The sequence below is a fragment of the Lolium rigidum genome, chromosome 7, assembly GCF_022539505.1.
Source record: "Lolium rigidum isolate FL_2022 chromosome 7, APGP_CSIRO_Lrig_0.1, whole genome shotgun sequence".
Lineage (NCBI taxonomy): Eukaryota > Viridiplantae > Streptophyta > Magnoliopsida > Poales > Poaceae > Lolium > Lolium rigidum.
In genome coordinates, this window is record NC_061514.1 from 142,227,543 (window position 1) to 142,246,675 (window position 19,133).

Genomic DNA, 19,133 nt, shown 5'->3' on the forward strand with positions numbered 1-19,133 from the left:
ATGTTTTATATTATGTAGTATTATGTCAATATGATAGGTAGATCCTAACCATGATTGCCTATTGTACCGGTTGTAAACTTATGATCACCTTATATAATGAGAACATAATACCACCCATGTGTGTGCATTGTTTATCTTCTCCAAAATGAGTCTATCCTATTGTTTCTACATGGTATCAGAGCTCAAAAATATTGAGAAATGACATCTTTTGTTGCAACGAGATCTTCGCTCACCACCCTCGTTCTTCCCTTGATGTCGTCATTCTCTCTTGGCGCCCTGTTCTCGGAACCCGTTTACTTTGGGCACCTGATCAAGATCAAGTTATCACCGGCGAATCACCTCTACTGGGGAGCGCATGTGATCTCCCTCCTCCGGAGTAAGATCCTCCATGGCTACGTTGAAGGGACCTTTGAATGTCCCTCCACCACCATGACTATCACCAAGGAAGGTGGTGGCTCCTCCATCGAGCCTAGCCCGGCATATGCGGTCTGTGTGAAACAAGATCAGGCGATCTTGTCCGATTTTCTCTCCTCAACAACGATAGAAGTTGGGGCTAAGATCATGTTTTCTACAACATCGATGGAGGCGTGTACCACTATTGAGGGAAGTTTTGCCTCACAATCATCTGCTCGGGCTATGCGGATCGGATATCAAATGCAAGATATGAAAATGGGTGTTCAAAGTCAAGCGCCATGCCAATAGTACTATTGAGAGGTATAAAGCTCATCTTATTTCTAAGTGACTCATGAGGCTATTACCTGAACTACGAAGATATGTTCCCTTTAGTTGTCAAGCCTACTACTATTAGGTTGTTGCTCTCTTGTTGTTACTTGTGGTTGGTCTCTTCGTCAACATGACATTCATAATGCCTTTTTGCATGGTATTCTTGAATAGGAAGTTTTCACGTGACAACCTCCTGTCTTTGAGGATCCTCAACTCGTCCTCACCACTTGTATCATCTTGCCAAGGCTTTATATGTTCTGAAACGAGCTCCTCACCTTGCATTCTCGCCTAGCTATTGTTCTTAGACAACATGGTTTTGTGGCATCTACTGCTGACACGCCCTTATTTATTCTTCATTGCCCAGATGTAATAGTCTATGTTGATGATGTTGCAGTTATCAGTTCCTCCACACATATGCCATTGACCGCCTTGTGTGTGGTCTTCGTGAGGAGTTTGTGGTTAAGGACTTGGGTTCGTTGCATTATTTTCTTGGCCTGGAGGTTTCTCATCGGTCTCATGAGCTCACTATCACCCAACCCAAGTATGGCCTTGACCTTATTCGTTGTGCTAGTATGTTGAAGCGCAGTCATGCTCACATCCCTATGGCATATACTGTAAAATTATTCAGTGCTAATAGTGCATCTCTTGCCGAGGATGAGGCCACTAATTATCGGAATATTGTTGTTGGCTTGCAGCATCTTACTCTTACTCGTCCTGATTTTTCATTTGCGATCAATCTCGTTTGTCGATTTCTTAAGTCTCCTATTCAGGACATGGGTCCGCTATCAAGAGAATTCTTCGTTATGTTCAGCGTACACTTGCCCATGGGCTATGTCTTCGCCCCTCTTCCTCTAGCACCCTTGTCCGCTTAATCTGATGTTGGTTGGGTGGGTGATGTGGAGGACAGACGATCTACGCGGGATATGCTCTATTCTATGAAGTAAGCAGGTAACAGTATCATGTTCGAGTATAGAGTCAGGGTATAAGGTTGTTGCTAATGCTACCGCTGAGTTGATATGGGTTGAAGCATTGCTAAAGGAACTTGGTGTTCGACGGGATTCTCCAACGGTCTTATGGTGTGATTATATAGGTGTCACCTAGCTCTTCAAATATTTTTTCGCGAGGTTAATTTCCACTTTATTCGTGAACGATTGCTCCAAGTACAGTCTATATTATTAAAGGATCAACTTGCTGACATCTTCACAAAATCTCTACCACTCCCTTCGTTTGAGGTTTTGCGAAGATTAACCAAAACAAACTCTTCGGTTTGCCAAATGATAATCCGATAGAAGACAACCAAACTTCCAAGACGATTGTTTCATGCATGATCATCAATCTACCGCGAGCTTATCATATCGAAGGAATATGGGCCGCAATGTCAACGCATCAAGGTTTATGCAGCCCATGCCATGATGGCCAGCCATGCCTTATGAGATTAGGAATGCATCACCTAGAAAAGGATGTCCCAGGGCCCCATGGTACTGCCACTCGGGTCTTAAGAGCATCCCCACTCGTTGGCGCTCCCCACGTCCAAATCCGGCGAAATTTTCGTCCGGATTGGAGGAAGATTTGGCGTGGGAAGGAGTAGTTTCCCAGTCGTGTGCTCCCCAAGCGGCGTTTCTCGGGAAAAAAGAGGATGGCTCAGGGAATCCGGACGAAAGAGGAGACACGTGGGCGTGGGCGGTTGGTTTAGCTTCATCCGGAGTCCCCGGGAGATCCCCGGGAAACCGAGGATGGCATGGGGAGTCCGGACGAAAATAGGCTCAAATCCGGACCAAAACGAGGAACTGGGGGCCTGACTGGGCCGTTTTTCGCCGTCCGGATGAAAAAAAGTGGCCGTGGGGGCTCTGTGGGGAGACGAGTGGAGATGCTCTAACAGCTCTGTCAATCTAATGAAAGCTCCGGAGAGAGATACAGTACTATACCTTGCACCTGCAGAGAGAAGGACCTGCATTTGGTTAGAGAAATGGATTTTATCTATCTCCAGTCTTATGCATGATCTGCTCGGTCAATCCTGACAAGGACTCTGCGGCCATGCTCTGGTTTTGAAACTTCAAAATGGAGAGAAAATTAAGACCGTGGAATGGACACATCCCCTAACCCCAAGTCAGCAACACTAGCAGCAATTCTTTTTTGACAGCGGTACACTAGCTAGTTGGAGCATGCTTATCATGCGGGCTAGACACGAAACCATAGATCCCGTATTATGGCCCCGGTTTTGACGAGAAAATCTACAGACACGGTACACATGTTTTCAGTGGTGTGGGAAATAAAAACACATGTTTTTTTCAGTCTCCTACCCAGTAGCCACTACGGCCGGCCCTGTAGGATAGCAGGACATTAATCTCCCGAACTGCCCGTTCGCCAGCGGTACATACGCCGATCGATCGCACGAGGAAGATATAGATAGTGTACGATTGATCGATATGGTACTATCAGGAAAAAAACGATGGATGTGCTTTGACGCAGTTAAGCCCCGGCACATTGTCAGCGGAATTAAAGCCTCCCATATACATGCCCAGGAAACTCCGCAACACCGGCCGTAAGCTCGATTCCGCTACATGGACGATGGTGCATGGCTCCACCGGCGTGCCTGTCGCTACCATCCCGATCGCGACCGCACCGGCCGCCATCTCAGCGCCGCGCCCGCATGCTCGTGGGGAGGAAAATATTGTGCAGCGCTCCATCTGATCCTGTAGATTTCTATGGTACTGATGGTGATGGATCCGCAATATAGTACATACGGATCAAACCTAACACTTTGATGTCTCATAAGTCATAAAGTGAGAATATTTTTCGGTATCGATAGCGAGATGTTTATGGCAACTTCGTCAATCTTAAAACTCGTCGAATTAATTTTTTAAACTTAGTCTTTCGAATGTGCTCATAAGGGTAGGATGTGTGTGCGTTCATAGATGTGACTGTATGTATTTGTAATCGTCCATAGTTGTACTATGTTTCACACAAAATCATGTAAAGAATATTGGTACATTTATAAGATGTTCGATTTTTTTCCGAATCTAATATATCTAATCACATTTAATTGTGCGTGTTCTCTTCTTTTGGTCCATCCCTACTGCACATTGAAATAAGAAATGAAGGGAGTATCTATGGACGTGTTTAGTTGCTCGAGTGGATTTTTCTCGTTTTTCAGTTTTGGCCCGGTGAAGACTACATGAGGTAAAACGCAACTTGGACCTGTTTTTGCACTTCCTTTGGAAAAAATTGCTTTCTCGGCACCAAGGGAGAAACACAACATCGGTGTTTGGTTGACTGCGCTTAGTCGTCACATGCAGATATTCGTTGTTAGATTGTGGTACGTAGGGATGGTTTCTCACCTCTATTCTACATGGTAAACTAAGCTTATGAACTGCATTGCAGCCACGAACAGCGTTTGCCTACCCTACCTCGGTGTCTATGGCTTTGGGTCCACCTCAGTCCTCCCCCTCTCCGACATGCTTCCGGTCTTCGGTTGTAGGCTTGCATCGGTGCATCAACAACCCCCCAGCCTCCTGTCAGTTGGGGACAAGGTTGGTCAAGGATGGTTGTATTGGTGATGTCGATGTCGATGAAGCCATCAAATGTTTGCTTGTAGAGGTGATCGGCGTAGACGACCTGCAGGGGTCGTTGCACATGGTCACGAAGTGCTTGTCTTCCGCCTTGAACACCCAGAATGCACCTCACCTTGAGCACGTCGCATGCGAGCACTCAGAGCTTGAATGACCCCACACCGCCATTGACGCTAGCGACCCGCATCGCGCACACGGTCTGTGCATCGGTGCCATGCCAAGTCGGGTCGAACGACCTGTCGTTGTTTACGTCCATCACCGCGAATGGCATCTCCGCGTCGGTACATGCCATCCTCTCATAGGAGTGCGCACAGTTCGGGTGTGCCCCGCCCAGCTTCGTCGACCATGGCCATAGGAGAAATCAAGCGGCGCGTCGAGCCGGTGGGGAGTCGTGGGCGGTGACGATCGTTGAAGCAAATGAAGGGGAGTCAGAGGCTGCCATCGATGTCGGTGTTCAGCATATGTAGGGGAGTAAATTATCACATGTCGTCCGTGGCTAGCAGCAAACCTCTGCTCTAACACCCTAGGTTTTTAGGACATGAAAGTAGGATTAACTGAGGGGGGTTTGCTTTTGATTAAAACACAAAGTAATCGATATCATAATATAGTTCTCGGTGATTTAGGAGTTAGCATGGAGGGTTATGTTTGATTTCAAGATAATCTTTGATGTGATTTTAGCTGAAAATATAAATCAAGGAAAGAGAAATATAAAGGACAACATTTGAATTCAAAAAATGGATTGTGAATCATATATTCAAATTTGAATTCGAACTACATCATAATTAAAATTTAAATGGGGAGGATCGTCTACAATATAGAAAACACACATTTTATTGATAATTAAGACATTACATTGTCTTTACAAATTTGAGTGAACCAATAAAAGAAAAATACGAATGAAGAAAACCCTAAAACTAAAACCTAAGTTAAACCCTTCACTTGAGACTTCAAACCTTCACACATGCAACAACTAGAGAGAGGGTTTGGTGTTAAAATGATGCCAACATCCAATGGGTGAGGCATATTATTTTCAAAGCTTGGCATAGATCTAGGAGAAGTCCTATAATCTATATTTGGAAAGGAATGGTAAATGAGAGGTGAATCACTGTGAACCAAAGTGACCAAATAAGAATACAAGTTTGATAGATGATCAAGAGGATTAAAATCATCACAACTGGAACCTAATCCCAATGATCAATGAGACAGAGAAATGAAACTCGAAAGCATAAATGAACTATGTTTCAAACAAGGTCGAGAACATAATGCCAAGCTCTTTGGTGTTAAATAAAAGGGACAATCGAGCAATGGAAAGAAACCTTGACACTAATAGCCAAGATTATCCTAAATACTCATTAAATAAGCTATATACTTTCAGTCAAGATTAATGGTAAAAGGATAAACGGTAGCAGTGAACAAATAAACAACAAATGTACTTACACCAACAAACAAAATAGGCTAGAGTGAGAATCAAGTAATCAGTCGAGCCAATCTACAAGGGGATATAAACATGTCAAGTTGAAACTTGAACCAGATGTAAGAAGCTCACACATGAAATGCATGGTGTGAGTTGTTGATAACTCCAGGTGCGGAAATCATTGTACTATAATTTGATAAGTATTTGAGTGTCGAAATGAGAAGATGAAGGTAAACTATCTATTATCTAACGATGAAAGCAACTACTATAATTAAACTAGCTAGTGCAAGTAGAGCGAGAAAAGTGAAAGCGGGTAACTCATGGGAGTAAGTGTATAGGCAAATTTTTATTTCATTTGTTTGTTTGTCACAATTAATGAAGCACATAGATAGTATTTTTGTTGTTTCTTCTAGGGAGGAGCCATAGATAGGTGCATCCATAAACATGAGCAATTACACCCTTAGTGATTGATCACAATATCGTTTCCGAGCAAGCTAGGGAGATATTAAGACATAAAGTCTGACCACCATTGTAAGTTTTAAGGTCCCCATAAGAATATTCCCCTGTTAATTAGCCATGAAGTAATATAGCATGCATATTTAAGACTTGGGACACGGTTTCTGCCAATCTCCGGCCATCCTTCCTCCTATCATCATGCAACGGTGACAATCTTATACATAGAAAAATATATCAATACATAAGATTATCATAGAAAATAACATATAGTTGTATAAAACCAACAACAAACTATTTCACAATTTCCATAAACAAGTCACTAATCAAACATAGACACAAAGATACAATAGATCATGGGAAAATAATAGATTGCATCACACATCATGTTTGCCAAGAGATTACAAGAGGTACATGGAGGATGTTGCTGGAGGTGTTGATTAAGATGTTGATGATGAACATGCCCGAGGGGGGGGTGGAGTCCATAGGAGGCGATTCTGACAGCGGTTCCCCCTTCCGGCGGCAGGCGACATGCTTATGGCTCTCTCGATCATGTTTTCAATCTTCGCCTCCATATGTGTCGAGGACGGCCACGAGGGGGTATATATAGTAGTTTCTAGGTATTTTTTAGTAAACTCAACAAAGTAAACAGTAAAAAAATGCAAGGAGATGTATTTTCTGGTTTATAGTTTGCGGGAAAGTAAATGATAAGTAGAAATTGCAAGTAAATTAAATGTTCTTTTCAGAGAAAGTCTAATCCTCTCTTCAGCAAGAGTACAAGATTGGGTGTGTTCTTATATGCGTTCCAAAGGAGACTTAGACTTCATGGCATAAGGATTTCTAGTCCAGCATGTTAAATATTTTGTCAAGTTTTATTCTCATCGGACAGAGTCTGAAATACCTGCAACCACAAGCATGAGAAAACACACCACTAATGATTGGTCCCTAAGTCATTTAGATGTGACAAATGGGGATTTATTAATACATAAATGTCAAACCATTTTCCTATGTTCTTAAGTCCCCGATCATGTAACCCCCCCCCCCCTAATGCAACTCTAAAGATCTCGACAAGGTTTCTATCATCCCTTGCCATCAATACTCCTTTTAATTACACTAAGATGCAGCCCTATGATCCCATACAGGTGATGTAACACACAGTCGATGTACGTATGTTACCATCATAGAACCACGTAAAAGTACAAAACTTTACCAAATATTCATGGCATACTATATAGAAATCATAGCCAATCCATCTTATGCCCTCGGAAACATAGCGAACTACTCGCAAAGGTGAAATATGATGATGATTGGTAGCATATGGAATACAACCCAATCTGAAAATATAACTTCCCCACCAAATAACAACAAGTTCCATAGCACAAACATGCACACAACAATAGAAACTTATTCATGGTTCCGATCTATCACAAACTATGAGGGGGTGAAACAGATCTTCGAGATGGGGTCGGTGTTGATGTTGGATATGATGGAGAGACCCCACCTAAGCCAAGGAGGATTTGGTGGTGATGATGGCTTCGATTCCCCCTCAACGGAGGCCCCGTAGCAGCAAAATCTCCCGTCTCCCGGAGAAGGAGAAGACTTTCACCTCCGTCGACTTTGTAAATCTCGAAAACATTATGGCGTAGGTTTTTTCGTGATATAGATCTGCTAGTAAAAAGACGGAGGGGAGGAGACACACTAATTCCGAGTAGGACCCCATGGTGTCGCATAGATATCTAGCCGCTCCATGGGCCCCCAGTTTGGGCCTCATGGCCTTTCCCGTTGACTTCTTGTTTCCATGGTCTTCTTTTCAATGAAAAACTTTCTTAGTATTTTTCCTTGATTTATTTTGAAACCAAAAAGGTCCTTGAAACATAAAAATACGAAAGGAGGTTTTCTGCCTTTGAGAAATTAAATACTAAAACAAGAGACTTTGTAAGAAAGTCCCATAAATAATCTAAATAGGTGGAAATAATGCAATATCAATGTAAATAACAATAAAACTTTCCCTATATGATGCATATATATGTGATGATACCAAAAAAACTTGTGTCAACTCGGTCATGTCTAAACGTACGTAGGTTAACACGCCTAAGGAGATGGAAGCCTAATCGGATTATGATCCGAATTAGACCATGCTTAGGGTACTAATGGGTCTCTATTGTAGAAGCCCATCACAGAGGCCTATATAAGAGATGGTGGGGCAAGCTGATTAGGGTTGATCAATCCACCTAGCCACCACACCGCTTTGAGGCCTCAGTATCACACACGGACCTAGCATGGCTTGTGACGCTTCTCCTCCGCACGTGTGGATACCTTGGAGGTGTTGCATCGGTAGTACTTGGACGAGACGAGCAAGAGGAGCTTCTCATGGGACGAGGGTGATGATGAGGATGTAGTGCGGCTGCACTTCATGGATGTGCTTCATCGATTTCGCAACTGCGCCTCTAGTGGTGATCTCTTAATCTATGACTACATCAATCCTATTTTACGGGGTAGAAACTTGTAATTTGCGCTATGGTAGCGTACTAGTATCCCTGCAAAACGTTGATCAGTCGTTCCCCGAAGTTGAGGCTCGTTGGCTCTTCGGTAGCTAATGGAACGACCCCTTGGTAAAGCATGTCCTCGGCGTCCTCCAAGCCGGATAACCTCCTCGTTGACGGCCACGACAACCTCAAAATCGGTGACATGGTGATGTGGCGTGACTTTGGAATACCAAACTATCGATTCCCAAAAGATGCTTACACAAGGAGACTTGGGCCGACATGTGTATATGTCGGACCAAAAGGGGGTCCATGACCAAGAAGCCAGGAGACTTGGCGGAGAAGACAAGTAGTCATAGGTCTACTTGTACGAGGACTCCAAGACCCGAACCGACTCGGGGTTACCATGTAAGCACTATGTCACCCCCTTTATAAGGCGGCACGAGACGTAACATAGATGGTAGAGTCAAGAAACCCTAGATCAAACTCGCCTTAGCGCTATCTGTAGGCTAAGTCGTAAGTCATCACGCGGCTGTGACTTTCCTACAACATGGCGCTCACGGTGGAGGGCGGCGCAGAGGTTGGAGACGAGAAAAGCCTTTGTGGACAACCAAACATCCTAATGTAATCGATCGATGGTCTTTGATCTTGATTGGACCCTATACCTGGGCATACCCCGAGCCGAACCAGAGGCTAAAAAAACAGGCCCAGGCCTGACCCAGCCCGACCAAATAGTGCAAAAGCCCAGGCCCGACCCAACCTGGCCTAGACATTGGGTCTGGATTTCAGGCACATGCCCCAGATTTTTGGGCCGGGCTTGGGTGGGCTATTTGGGCCGGGCTGCCCATGCCCAAATTGCTAAACCCAGAGGCGTGATACACCATCACCGTGACATGGCGCACACCCGGGGGCACGAAGAGGAATGGCGGACTGCACCTCCACACTTCCACAGTGGGCGCGGTACGGAGCCCCGTCGATCAGTCCGTCGCAATCGCAACGAACGCCACGCGTGCAACCATGAGACATCCGAGCACGCCGACGCGTGCCACGCCGCCTGCGTTCCAGCATCCGACGCCACAACGCGCCAATGCATGCCTGCCACCGCGTGCTGGCACGCGCGCGCGCAGTACCACTGTACCGGATGCCCGTGAAGTCGCAAAATTTACACTTCGCGGGACCCTGTCGGCCCGTCCTTCTCGCCGAAACCACGGCGCGCGCGTTGCCGAGAGTCCGCCGCGCTCCCTCCCTCCGGCGGTCCGGCCCCCGACCACTACTATATAACCACGCCGCCCATCGAGGCGAGCACACCCAAAGCTTCCATCTTCCCAGGAACCGACCAAAGCGGAGATCAACACATGGTGACTACCATAGAGGACGTGCACGCGGACGTGCTGGCCTGCGCGCTGCGGCGCCTGGACGGGCGCTCGCTGGCCGCGGCGAGCTGCGCGACGGCGGGGCTCCGCGCGCTGGCCGCCGACCCGGACACCTGGCGCGCGCTCTGCCTCGCGCAGTGGCCATCCCTCGCGGCACACCCCGGGCTCCTCTCCGCCATCCCGCCGCGCCGCCTCTTCGCCGACGCGTCCCCGTTCCCGCGCGCCCAGCTCCCCCCCACCCCCCTCCTCCTCCCCGATCACCTCCTCTCCGCGGTGGACGTGTCCCACCGCGGCACACCACTCCTCTCCCGCGTGGTCTCCACGCCGGGGTGCTCCACGCCCTGGTTCCGCGGCGCCCCGTTCCGCGTCGACGCGGTGGACTGCAAGAAACCCGCGCCCATCACGGCGCCCTTCTCCCCGGCGGAGCTGGAGCTGAGCTGGCTGGTCGTCGACCCCGCGCGCGGCCGCGCGGTGAACGTGTCCAGCGGGCGCGCGGTGGCCGTGGGCCGGCACTGGTACACCGGGGAGACACTCGTGCGGTTCGCGGTCGTGCTGGGCGGGTGCTGCTTCGAGACCACCGTGGCATGCTCCGAGGAGGCCGCCCACGTCAGCGAGGTCAGCCTCGCCGTCGAGGACGCCGACGGCTCCGCGCTCAGCGGCGAGGGAGCCCTCCGGCTCCTCGCCGCGGCGATGGTGGGGGAGAGGAGGGGCGGCGAGCGGGAGCGGGAGGAGGTGAGGGCGAGGTACCATGCGTTTGTGAGGAGCAAGAAGGGGAGGAAAGAGAGCAGGGCGCGGCGCGAGGCCATCATTGACCTCTGCTGCTCCGCCGCCAGCGCCGTCGTCGTGCTCGCCTTCATTGCCTCCGTCGTGCTCCGGTGATCGCCTACTACTGCCCGGCACGTCATCATCATCAAGGAAAATAGTCGTTTTCTGTATAGTTACAGAGAAATGCCTGTGAAGTTTCTGTATTCCAAAAATGATTCGCAGCATCAAGTGGGAAGGAACTACTATCGTGTATTTTTACATCTCCGATCTTGATGGCTACTATGTGTAGGTCATTTCAACTGACGAAGTTTTTCCTCCTACTACTCCTGAGTGCATAGGTATTCAGAAATTCGTACTACTGCCAAACAATGTGCCATTTAAATGCCATCGTTATCCTAAAGGGGAAAATTACACAAAAATGGGGGGAAATACCTAAAGCTGGGTGTATTGGCAGCAATAAATCTGGACTACTACCTCCATACCGGATTAATGGGCAATTACGCATTTCGAGAAACGAGTTTAACTATAAATTTGGTCAACAAAATATGAGATATATGCCATAAAAATTATACCGTTGGATTCGTATTTAAAAAATGTTTTCAATAATATATTTTTTGTGATATATATCTTATATTTCATTGACTAAATTAGTAGTCAAACTTATTTCTCGAAGTGCGTAATTGCCCATAATTCGGGTAGTATCACAAATGAAGTTTAGCATGTGAACAGCAAAAGCTTTGCCTCTCTACAGGGCACTCATGTGGAAACATTGTTCATTCAGGAACAAAGTCAAGGATACATCTAGCCGGTATGTATGTGCAATTAAACAGTAACATCATTAGACATTTGAAGCAACCACCCTGTTGATGACAAACGAGGTAGTAAGAGAACCCATACGTTATCTGATTAATGTGATGTTCTTTCAAAGCACAAAATTCAGCATAATTACTGTACATCAATATATCCAGGCTTTTAAATGAACTCTTTCTCTGTTCTTGCCAAACAAAACATAAAATATGTATTGGCACATAAGCTTTTATCTAAGAGTATCACGATCTACTTTATGTACTGTAGTATTATTGAAAAAAACGGACCAGTCTAATACGTAGTAGTACTAGTGTACCAGATAAACTACAAGTATGAACACTTGACGCATTTATCAGTTTTCACCGATTGGCTTAGGAGGGGCTCTCGCTAGTTGAACTACGCCCGCAGCAGCACGGTCATGTCTGGTCTTTGCAATATCGACGTATATAACTTGCCCATTCAGTACCTATCGTGTATTTACATCTTCAAGTAGGAAGGAACTATCGTGTATTTACATCTTCGATTTTGATGCGTACATCAAAGGCGCCATGTCAACTGACAAAGTTCTATTCCTAATAAAATGACGTGAAAATGACACAGAAATGGAGAGAGAAAAATTGCCAGAGTCTAACTGCATTGACATTCAGAATTTTCTTCGAATTGTCAAGCAATGTAAATGACATTAGTTCTCATAAAGGAGAAAAAAAAAGGTGAAAATGACACAGAAATGCGAAAAATAACATCTGACATTGAGTATATTGGCAGCAACAAATCCATGCGACCAAAAGCTACTGTTCCACCACCATGAGCAATTAAATCAAGTTTAGTATATGAACAGAAAGGCATTGTTTCCCAACAGAATTCCACAAGTATTTCTCTGTCATGCAATGTACGTACCACCTAAATGACATCGTTCTCCCTTCTTCTGAAGAAAAAAAAAAGGCGAATATGACACAGAAATGGGGAAGCCGTTGAGTGCATTGACAGCGACAAATCCTTACCATCAAAATATACTGTTCGCCCACCTCCAGCAATTAAGTGTAGTTTATCATACGAACAGCAAAGGCATTGGTTCCCTACACGCAGCCTGGGGAAAACATTGTTCCAGCACAGCTTCAAGGATACATGTAGCTGGTATATATGTGCAATTAATCCGTAACAGTAACATCACTGGGCAGTTCAGGCAACATAACTATATCATAACACTGTTGATGACAAACGGGGTAAATGAACACGTACGTTCTCCGATCGAATGTGATTGTTGCAAAACACAAAATTCAGCATAATATTACATGTACATCAATATATCCAGGCTGTTAAATGAACTCCTTCTCTGTTCTTGCGGAACATAAAATGTGTATTACATGTCAGCTTTTCTCTAAGAACATCGCAATCTACTTTATGGATTATTGAAACGGACCGGTCTAATACTAGTGGCAGTGTAGCAGATAAACTAGAAGTATGAACATATCACACCATTTATCAGTTGTCACCAATTGGCTTTGGAGGGCCTCTCGCTATTGGAACACCGTCTGCAGCACGGTCCTGCTTGGTCTTTGCAATGTCGACATATATAACTCGCCCGTTCAGTACCTGTTACAGGCTTGTCAGCTCTCCTTTTTCTCAATAGTGCGGCAACAATACAGATTACTACTAAGTTAAACTAGCAATACTTGGTCAACACCTTGCCTTTCCTCTTCACCACTATGATTAAAAAGACAAAGTTCGTGCAAGTTCTTCAAAAGAAGAAACGAAAACTTGCCTTGCCGTTCATGTCTTCACGTGCTTTATTGGCTTCTTCCTCGGAGGCGAATTTCACAAAGCCGAATCCTTTTGATCGGCTCGTCATCTTATCCGTGACAATGGTTGCTGAACTCGAACAAGGAAGGGTTGCGACTTAGCTCATAATAATAGGAAAAATAACTACTAACCGAAGGTTGCTGTGGCAAGAGATGAGGACAGACCTTCTAATACTTGGCCATAACGGGCAAAAGCTTCTGATAGACTGTCTTCCGTTGCAAACTGTGATAGGCCTGTAAGAGGATAGAAACTAAGACAAACACACAATCTCACAGAAGCAGTTCCTAAATTGCATATCACAACCATATCCAACTGGACCCAATGATTCTCAAATGTGTAGGTATTACTTTCTTATATATTTCTTCTACCCAATAATAATTTTAGATTGGACGGAACAACAGCGCATATTAGTAATACCAAGAATACTTGCAAGAAAAATGCAATGATCAACTGAATAGTATGATAAGTGATAACCCATCATCATTCACTGTAGAGCAGTAGCAGCTCACAAAATCTTATGCCTTGCTGGAACATGCAGTAACAGTAAAAAAAAGTTGGCCACTAGACCTTAGTGCAGTTAGTATGAATTTACTTCAGATCTTTTAATCAAATTTAACTTAGCAACCTGGCTACTCGGACATTTAGATGGCATTTACGATGAAAATGTTGAACTATTCTATCTTTCTTGCAGCCTAGGTATGAAATCATTAGAATGTGAATCCCGCACATAACAGGTCCTACTCATTGTTTAGACCTACTGAAGGCACACACTTTTGTCTTTTAGGTAATAAAGTAAGGAACATATAGAAAAGACAGTTACCCACATTGCCTTGCTAAAAAAATGGGCTCCAACTCCTAAACTAATTTATGATTTATGAAAAGCCTTTTGCCTTGAAATATTTCTCACATAAATTAGGAAAACAAATCGAGTAACTAACGACTGGCAAAGAACTTGAACCATCTGTCAAAGAACTACTACAACTAAAAAGTAACTAAACATGACATGAGACCAGCCTGCCCAAAACAGCATTTCGTCGAACACTTGATATGCATGCACCCACGGGGCAGGTCTCATCAGCACGCTTCCTACAGATTACTACTACATGCGAGAAAGCCGAGATGGAACAAACGACTGAACTGATGTAACCTAACGTAAGCGGGATGCGCGCGTGAATGAAGAATTAAAACCTCCGATGAAGAGCTTGTGTGTGATGCCGCGAGAGTGCGTGAGGAGCAGGGGGCGCGGAGCGGTGACGCCGATGGCGACGGCAGGGTTCCTGGTGGACGCCAGGCGGCGGGAGGCCTCACGCAGCGCTGCCATGGCCATGGTCCTTGGGGAAACCTGTGGGAGTTGGCGGAGAGGACGCGACAACGACCGGGAGAAGCTGGCGGCAAGTTCGTCGCTTTGTCTGGTAGAATTGTGAACGCTTGCGCGACGGCACTTAAGCCAGGCAGAGCCGGAAAGAGTTCAGATTTTTTTTTCTTAACAAATTGTCGTGGAAATCAGCCTAGTACTACAAATTGGCTCTAATTATTGTTGGTTCCGAAGTTTTTTCAACCAAAGTAGAGAGAGAATCAGAATTGTAGTACTCCCTCCGTGTCTGAATTTAGATAAACAACGTCTTTTTCAATCGACGGTAGTACTCCCTCCGTGTTTGAATTTGTTTGAGTGCGCATATTTCTCAATCGATTGAGAATCTCCAGTCAATTGATATGAACCGACGATTTTATACCCCTTCGATTCATATTAATTGGCTCAAGTTTGTTTAGATATGAATATATCTAGTCAATAAATACATCTAGATACATTCGTATCTAAATTCATATCTACACATAGTTAAGTCAATTATTTTGAATTGGATGAGAGTACTACATTTTTGTTAGTACGTGAGTATGTATTTTTAATCGCAACCTATTTTCAACTAGAAAATCGACCCACTTTGGTTAGGAAAATCTGCAACTTAGTTGTAATCCACTTGTAACAAACAAATTCTCAGTTGCAACTCTGCCCATCTGCTCAAAAAAAAAAAGTTGCAACTCTGCCCAATAGCATGCAAATCTAATGAGCGAGGAGGTGAATATGCTCTAGGTTCCGATAAAAAGTGATTACTTTGTTTTGTGAAGGATTTTTTATGCTTCTTATACGGTACCAAGCACCGGCTTCTATCGTGGGCTCGTCGAAAGGGAAATAAGCGAGGACGATTGAGGCTTACATGCGACCCAAACCAGCTGAACCGTCCTGTTCAGTACAACACGCTACTCAGCAACTAATTAGTGAAGGGCATCTAGAGGCTAAACCAGAGGCTTGCTTCAACACAAATAAGCTAACCACCGAATAAATGAACACGTGAAAAACCACTGAGGCAGAACATCACATCCACGGAACAGGGCCTTGATATTCGCAGACCAACCAAATTCTAGATCAACAAACTCAAAGCAATGTCAAAATGCCAGTACCTTGTATAGATTAAGATAATCAAGAACTCCAGCATGCTACTCAAATTCGAGAGAGGCACGCCTAATGTGCAGAGTGCTAAAATCTCGCAAAACTACTGGTAAATGGCATAAGAGAGCAAGTTCATCTAGAGGCATAAACATATCACTATATAGGGGCCTAGGGGCGGTCAATTACACTCCTCACTCGTCGTCATCCTCATCGACATCAGCACCAGCAGATGAGTTGAGGGCATTGAGTCGTTCGACGAGACTGGCCTTCCTCTGCTCGTAGGTCAGCTTCTTCAGATTGTACCTGCAGCAAGGAGTCAAGTTAACGTGCAATCCTATCACAATGGTGAAATCAGTTGCGACTTAAATAAGCAGATGGATATGTCCACCTCGTGTGTGTCTTTGGAGGTTCCTTCGTTGATTTGGCCATGGTAGGATCGGCACGGATGGCAGCATGAACCTTCTTGTACATCGCTTCCATGCCATCAGCCTCGATCCCCCTCTTAATGTACTCACTGAAGTGAGATTGGTACTTCTCAGGTTCCTCTTCAGCTAGTGACTGGAATAAGAGTACAGAAGGAGTTACAACGAGAATCAAAACACTGCTTCAGAAATAACAACTAAGTGAAGTGCTTTAGGCTTCTTGATATGGATGAGATCTGGCCCAGATATCTTTCTGGGAGAAATTGTGCATGTTTGACAACAAGAACACCAGAAAAATGAAGAAATGGATGTCATAACATCACAAGAGCAATGGTTTTGAACTCACCTTCATGTAGTCAGCAACATGCCCTCCATAGATGTACTTGCGGTGAACCTCTGCATCCAGCTGCTTCTCATCCTTCTTGAAACCAGCAAATCTCTTGTCACTGTGAGGAATGTCAAGGCCACCATCCAAAGCTCCCTGCAGCAGCAAACACAATTACATAAGTGTTACACCAAAGAGAATCAGGTGTGATTGGGCAAAATAATTATCTCTGGAAATTCAAGATGAAAATAGAGGAAACTATTGCTAGGTACTCCCTCCTTTTGGGTTTATAAGTCCTCCTCGATTTTTTTAGTCCAACTTTGACCTTAATTTATAAGACACAAAAAACATGCTGTTGGATTCATATTCGATAGAAGTTTCCAATGGTACGATATTTATAACATATAACTCATATTTTGTTACTCAAAATCATAGTCAAAATTCAGCTTGAAATTCAAGGACTTATAAACCCAAACAGAGGGATTATACACTCAGGTACTCTATACCAACTTTTTGCAACAGCGCATACGGTATGAGTCACCATAAGTTACTCATGTTACCGTATCTTACTAATTGAATATTTAATCCTAAAATAGTAAAAATTAATCATATCCATGTCCTAACAAAGTGGTCAATTTGTGATACTATTTAACTTAAAACACTAAAAGGTGTTACCAATCCCTACAGACGTAGACTGGGTGACTATATACCTAGCTATGGATTAGTCCTATGCATACGCAATAAGAATGGACTTTTTACGAAGTTAACTAGCATATAGGTATGTTGTTTACTTCAGATGGATACCTGACCTGATAAAATGAACTACTAAATAAACTTTGCAAACGCATACTAAGTGCAACCAACCATTGATAATCTTATAAGAACGCATACCTTAAGGGCACCAAACACACGGTTTCCAGTAGTGGTCCTAAGAAGGCCAACATCCAAGAGAGCACGGAAAGGCCTCCTCTCATCAGATGGCTCAACAGAGAAGTCCTCACCAGTGGCCTGGACTCAGAAACAGAATTACAAGTGCTCAGTAAAAGTAGCATCAGAGAATAGTTGTCCAAAATTAACATTTCAAATGAATTATACCTCCACATTGCCAACGTATTCCTGATCCAACTCACGGTATTTCAATACGCGGCGAGCCAAAAGCAGGCCAGTGCAGTAGGCTACATGACGGATTTAATTAGTTGAACTGAATTAAATAAGAGTGCATGAATCGAGATAAAAAAAAATGCAATGTTGCAGGTTAATTCAGTTGAGAAATCTACCTGCAGCATAGTTGGTGAGGCCAACCTCGACACCGTAACGAGGAAGCTCATGGGAATAGGCAGCAGCCATCACGATATCACCAGCAATGGTAGCATACACAATTTGGGCAGTGACATCTTTGTTGGTCTAAGGTACTACTGTTAAGAGATACAGTACAATATATGCATATACTAGTTAACATTGCGGGGCATAAGAGGAGATGATCACAATAGAGATGATCAACCCGCATTGGCAATGAACAACCGAAGGATACAAATCGCACAACAAACCGGTACTTGGGTGTGTTGTACTTGTTCTTGTCCTGGTTAGTGAGCCTGAGCCTGGCCCTGTAATCGGTCTTCCCCTCTGCAAACCAGCGCAAAGAATCCATCAATAACATTGTCGACTAAAGCATAGTAGTAACAGAGTCGCCGACGCCTAGTGACGAAATTAAACGTACGTCTCCTTCTCTTGGGCTTCACTTGGAACCTCTTGGAGTAGGCCCTGGTCTTCTGGTTCTTCACGAACACCTGCAAAATAATTCAAAATAAAACGCAACGTGAATACATTATCAACTCGATCAGAAAAAAAGAAGCTAAGAGAAATGAACGGCGCTCGGATTCAGAGGGGCTTCCGGATGTTACCATCTCGCTCGCCTGCTGCGGCTACGGCGGCGGTGTCCTCCCTTGGCGCGCGAGAGGGGTGGAGAGGGGTGGGAAAGAGGAGGGGTTTAGAACGGCGTCGTGGCAGATCTCTGTGGCATATGGGGTTGCAGCTAGGGTTTTCTGCGGAAAGTCGGGGACGAACTGGGCCTTGGGCCTTCAACTTTTCTCCAGATTAACTGACGAAATGAGAAATTCTGGGCTGGCCATAGCATTTCTTCTTTGGAAAAATTTGCTACGAGACATCCTTATTTTGACGTGTTTGTCAAAACACACCGTTCAATTGTGTCTTTGCTAGGTACCATTACAATTATGTGTCATATTTGTCAGAACACATCATCTGGTTAAAAACGGAAAATTTTGCACTTTTGACTGTGATGGTTGGTTTTGAAGACAAAGGGTAAAACTTTCCGTTTTAAGCTAGGTGGTGTGTTTTGGCAAATGTGCCACAAAATTGTAATGGTACCTAGCAAATACATAATTGGGCGGTGTGTTCAGCAAACGCCGGAAAATAACGATGTCTTGTAGCAAATTTCCTCCTTCTTGTTTTCATTTGTATACCAGTATTTGTAGGCTGTATACCAAGATTATACTATTAAAAAAATTAAAATGCACCCGCTTGATACACGAAGTT

At 44.6% G+C, this 19,133-nt stretch overlaps 3 protein-coding genes across 3 annotated transcripts; 1 reads left to right on the plus strand and 2 right to left on the minus strand.

Moving 5' to 3' along the window:
• The first annotated feature begins 9,997 nt into the window (after nt 1-9,997).
• On the plus strand, nt 9,998-11,032 carry LOC124672093 (probable F-box protein At2g36090). Its single transcript, XM_047208379.1, has one exon. It carries the CDS (start codon nt 9,998-10,000, stop codon nt 10,892-10,894), a length of 897 nt encoding a protein of 298 aa, XP_047064335.1. The 3' UTR covers nt 10,895-11,032.
• A 1,779-nt stretch (nt 11,033-12,811) lies between these two features.
• LOC124679072 (small RNA-binding protein 11, chloroplastic-like) lies at nt 12,812-14,714 on the minus strand. Its single transcript, XM_047214898.1, has 4 exons — nt 14,576-14,714; nt 13,552-13,620; nt 13,350-13,456; nt 12,812-13,180 (listed from the first exon to the last, which is right to left on the minus strand). Exons 1-4 carry the CDS (start codon nt 14,712-14,714, stop codon nt 13,070-13,072), a joined length of 426 nt encoding a protein of 141 aa, XP_047070854.1. The 3' UTR covers nt 12,812-13,069.
• A 1,099-nt stretch (nt 14,715-15,813) lies between these two features.
• Nucleotides 15,814-18,585, minus strand: LOC124677397 (60S ribosomal protein L5-1-like). The gene is made up of 9 exons (XM_047213387.1): nt 18,482-18,585; nt 18,298-18,367; nt 18,112-18,203; nt 17,858-17,984; nt 17,676-17,755; nt 17,472-17,588; nt 16,602-16,736; nt 16,222-16,391; nt 15,814-16,136 (listed from the first exon to the last, which is right to left on the minus strand). Exons 1-9 carry the CDS (start codon nt 18,482-18,484, stop codon nt 16,025-16,027), a joined length of 906 nt encoding a protein of 301 aa, XP_047069343.1. The 5' UTR covers nt 18,485-18,585; the 3' UTR covers nt 15,814-16,024.
• Between the last annotated feature and the right edge of the window lie 548 nt (nt 18,586-19,133).